We start from the raw sequence: 4,727 nt of genomic DNA, 5'->3' as shown, positions 1-4,727 counted from the left end.
ACAATAATGCTGTCTATGACTCTGTGGTAGCGACCGATTACCTTTTTAACGGGTGTAGTTGAGCGTGATCACTAGGAAATATCATGCAATTGAGGAGCGCGTGCAGTCCTCTCCATGAACATACATATTACAGCCGATCAATATATAGTATATCATTCTATTTTAGATCAGTCCTCTTTTTTCCCTTTCTTTTTAACCTTTTAAATTAATCAAACAAATTGCTTCATAAACATGCTGCATAAAGAAATCATTTATTATCACGAAATGCTAAAACACACAAAATAAGCTGAGATAGAAGGACGGAAAGGAATAATAATGTTTCAATATGTGTGTCCACCAAAACGTCTGTGTCTTCTTTGAAAAGAAAGTATGGCCTCCTTGAGAGCTTCTTCTCCAAAGTCTGGAAATAGTGTCTTTGTGAAGTACAATTCAGAGTAAGCGAGCTGCCACAATAAGAAGTTACTGATTCTCTGTTCTCCACCAGTCCTTATAAGTAAATCAGGTTTAGCAAACTTAGTACACTTGGTAGCTAGTTCTTGCTCAAATAATGTATTGTCGATATCCTCTAACTGTAGAAGACCGTTCTTTACTTTATTGGCGATGCTCTTAGTTGCTTGTAACATGTCATAATGTCCTCCATAGTTTACTGCTATCATAAGATGAAGTCCTGCATTGGCTTTTGTGATCTCCTCTGTCAATTCTATGCATTTTTGTAAAGTGATGGGAAGTTTGGATCTGTCTCCAATAGCAGACACTCGTACCCCGACCCTGTTGATTTTAAGTAATGAGAATATTGAAAATATTTGTATGTATGTGTAAATATTAGACCAAACAATTACCTCATAAATTCTTCAAAGAACTCTTCGAACAGTTGCATCAAGAAATCAACCTCCTCCTGCTCAAAATAAATAACGGAAAAAAAAATTCTGAAATTCCAATAAGGCCAACAAAATAGTAATGAGGTTAAACTTTGGAGTTTCCATTTAACGTAGGATGCGTACCTTGGAACGACTCCAATTTTCAGTAGAGAAAGCAAAAGCAGTGATAGCTTGTATTCCCAGTTTGGAAGAAATGTTACAAATCTCTTTCAATTTTTGAGTAATTAACTTGTGACCCTCTTGCACAGGTAAGCCTCTAGCCTTAGCCCATCTCCTGTTTCCGTCCATTATTAAAGCAACATGTTTAGGGATATTTAGCTGATCAGCTGGATCATCTATTAGTTGGATACGACGACGATCATCATCAATTAGTTGGATACGACGACGATCATCCTCAAATAGTTGGCTGAGTGAGTTTGAAATCTTGCAGAAACAGCCACGCGCAGATAATGATGAATTCAATGGAGATGGAGATGATGATCCAAGACCCAACTTATTAGAGGTCTTGGATGGGATAAGGAGCTGAGCTTGGAACGCTAACAAAGTGCTCATTTTCCTCAACCTTAGTTAGTTGTACACTAAAGTGAATTAAGTTTACAAAGGAAAGCAGGCAGCAATCTAGTACTACTGATAAAGGAAACTAATCTTCGCTGCTTAAATAGGCATGCATGTGATGTGGGTTAAAACACATGATGGCATCCTGTACTCTACTTAGGATACTATACTATATTCCTCATTGGGCATATAAAAACTAGAGTACTATCTCTTAACATTTGGTAAACGTGTTCTTACGATTCTATTTAATATTATTCAAAGATTGCCATCTAACTTTTTATTAATTGATTGTTACTTTACATCANTGGTAGGGGGATATTTCATGAGGCGGCTCAGCAGCTCTTGGTTGCCCTCGAACCATCTCTGCTTAGCCCGTCTGGAAAGCGGCGACTGCCATACCTTCCGATACGTTTGGTAGACTCATCCTTACCCTGTTAAACCTTGCCAGGAAGTCCCTGAGTTCCTCTCCTGTGGTTTGCCTGACGGCGAAGATGTCGTTGACCCTGGCCACCGCTTTCTTCGCGCCTGCATGGGCTGTGACGAACTTATCCGCCATTTCCTCGAACGTTGATATTGCCTTAGCCGGTAGCTGAGAGTACCATGTTAAGGCCCCTACTGTCAATGTCTCGCCAAACTTTTTCAGCAGTACCGACGGTACCTGTTCTTTCGATAGGTCGTTGCCCTTCACAGCGGTGACGTAGTGGATTAGATGATCCTCGGGATCTGTGGTTCCGTCATATACCCTCAAGTAGGGTGGCACCTTGAAGGTTTTTGGGGTGGAGTGAGGGGCAGCTTCTTCAGTGTATGGTTGTTCAACGAACCTTCCCACGTCGCGTTTTGGTAGCAACTTGGGAGCACTGGGGATCTTGTCGACCCTCTCCTGATATTCCTTCATCTGACCGCGGAGCGCCTTGTTTTCATTTTCCATTTCTTCCATCTTCTTTAGGATGGCTGTTAGCGTGCTATCGTTGGTCTGTGTCTCGATGGGTTTGTTATTCGCTAGTGCAACTTCCGGTTCACCCACGGCAGCAGTGGTACCTACCGTTGGTGTACACCCGATGTTACTTTGTGGTGACCTCTCAACCAAGCCACTTAGAGTGCTTGTTAGCCATCTTTCCAGTAGCTCCTTGACCGCTGAGGGTGCTTCCGTAGCCGCAGATGTGGAAGCTCCTTTTTCGTGCAAGATCGTCAGACCTTCGGATGGGAAAGGTGAGATCTCTGCACCCGGTGTGATGCTAGGGGTTGCATTCAGGATGCCATCGTCACTGGCCTCGTTGAGAGGGCCAAGGAGATTGGTAGTGACACCCAATATAGCTTTCGATCTTGTATTATTTTCGGCCATTTTCTGTTTTTGTGTGGTGTAGAGAGTGGTAGTTGGTTGATCTCTAGGTGGATACTATGGTTTTGATTCTCGAAATCCCCACGGACGGCGCCAAATTGTTTGGCTCAAAAGTTAACAATATACTTTGTAAGCTAGAAAACAATCAAAAGTAAGAAAAGGGTAAATCGTAATCAAATATAATAAACCTAGAGATGCAAAGATGATATTATTGTCGTAGATCTGGTATTACAAAGTGATAATATGAACTCAATAAGATATGTTCGTTTGAGGTAGAGATAGAGAGAGAAAGCCAGAAAATGAGAGAGTTGTATTAGATCAGAATCCCCCCTTTACAATGTGAAGGTCTCCTTTATATAATAAGAGACCTTCCTCGAAAGAATCAAAAAGTTACAAAGACAGGTAACGTCTCCCTAGTGAAGACACTAAGTCCTAAACGATGTCGCTTTTGTCCCCACGTCCGAGTCGTACCCGCTATGTTAGTTGGCGTACACTCACTGGGCGTACCCACTGGCGTAGAGATGCTGAGGGTCAAATTTGACCCTATACAATAAGTATTAGAAATAAATTATTTAAATTTAACTAAGATTGTAGAACTTTGTGTAATTACTTAATTTTTGTTAAAGCCTGTGTCTAAAAATTGGAAATATTGAGATCTAGAGCTGGCGTTCTCTCTTTCCAAATATTTTAGTGGAAATTAGAGTGTGAGTTTGTCCGATGGTCAAGCTTACCCTAAAAAAAAATAAAGCAATACTCCTCAATTTCAAGTAAGTTTTTTATTATCCTACAAAATAGAAATCTAGAAGAAATTGATATTTAGTCAAGCAAGTTTTCTCTGGATACAACCATTAGATTTGGTGAAATTTCTTGTAGAGTTATAGCCTGTTTGGCCAAGTTTTTTTTTGGCCAAAAGTGCTTTTTTTTTTGCCAAAAACATTTTTGGTCAATTTTGTTTGGTCAAGCTTTTGGAAGGAAAAAAGTGTTTTTGAGTAGAAGCAGAAAAAAGTAGCTTCTCTCCAAAAGCACTTTTTTTGAGAAGCACTTTTGAGAAAAATATACTTAGAAGCAGCTTTTTAAAGCTTGGCCAAACAACTAATTGCTGCTCAGAAGTGCTTTTCAACTAATTAGCCAAACACAAACTGTTTCTCACCAAAAATATTTTTAAGAAAAGCAATTTTAAAAAAAAATACTTCTCAAAATAAACTGATTTTTGCAGTTTGGCCAAACGGGCTACTCGTCAAAAAGGCATGAAAGAAATGGTATAAGTTGCGGCAGCCTGACAAGTGACAACCTCAGAATCAAAGATGAAATAATTTATTATAAGCTGAAAGAGGTAAAGAAATCCACTCCAACGTCTGACCACCCAATTATTAGTGCCTTATCTAATCGACAACAAAATGGATGGAATTAGTACAAGATTATCCTTTTGTTATAATCTGCACCTCCCACCAAACGACCAATTCAAAATAGTAGTACTGAATTATACTAGCCACATCATCTTTCTATATTACCAATACTCGACCACCTATACTAAGACCAAAAAGTCGTGTTCACGTTTTGGAACAGTTGGGAAGTAGCAGTGATAAGAGTTATAGCTTAAACATAGAACAGACATGATTGATAAAATAAAAGGCCAAAGAAAAAGCTTCGTACAAATTACTCTCTTCGGTCCATAATAAGTGAACAATTTATCTTGGACACACCTAGTAAGGAAATATTATATTTTAGACAAAAATAGTTAGTGTGACTAAATTATCCTTAATTAAATATTGTAGTATAATTTAATGTAAGGAATAAAAGACTTTTTGATAAAAAGATAATTTTGAAAAAATAAATTAAATTTTTTCTTGATTATATAAATGAACACTTATTTTGAACCAAAATAGAAAGGTAAATTAATCAATTATTGTGGACGAAGAAAGTACATAATTAGAGAGATAGTAAAGCTTTATAAA

The 4,727-nt window shown here is 38.4% G+C and overlaps 1 protein-coding gene across 1 annotated transcript; it reads right to left on the bottom strand.

Annotated features, from left to right (window-relative positions):
• Positions 1 to 204: 204 nt before the first annotated feature.
• LOC109219324 (dimethylallylcistransferase, chloroplastic-like) lies at positions 205 to 1,494 on the bottom strand. The gene is made up of 3 exons (XM_019383757.1): positions 1,002 to 1,494; positions 840 to 895; positions 205 to 768 (listed from the first exon to the last, which is right to left on the bottom strand). The coding sequence occupies exons 1-3, from the start codon at positions 1,428 to 1,430 to the stop codon at positions 321 to 323; spliced, it is 933 nt and encodes a 310-aa protein (XP_019239302.1). The 5' UTR covers positions 1,431 to 1,494; the 3' UTR covers positions 205 to 320.
• Positions 1,495 to 4,727: the final 3,233 nt, after the last annotated feature.

The sequence above is a fragment of the Nicotiana attenuata genome, unplaced genomic scaffold (genome assembly GCF_001879085.1).
Source record: "Nicotiana attenuata strain UT unplaced genomic scaffold, NIATTr2, whole genome shotgun sequence".
Lineage (NCBI taxonomy): Eukaryota > Viridiplantae > Streptophyta > Magnoliopsida > Solanales > Solanaceae > Nicotiana > Nicotiana attenuata.
Note: the sequence above shows the minus strand (reverse complement) of the source record. Positions and strands in the feature narration are given on the sequence as shown.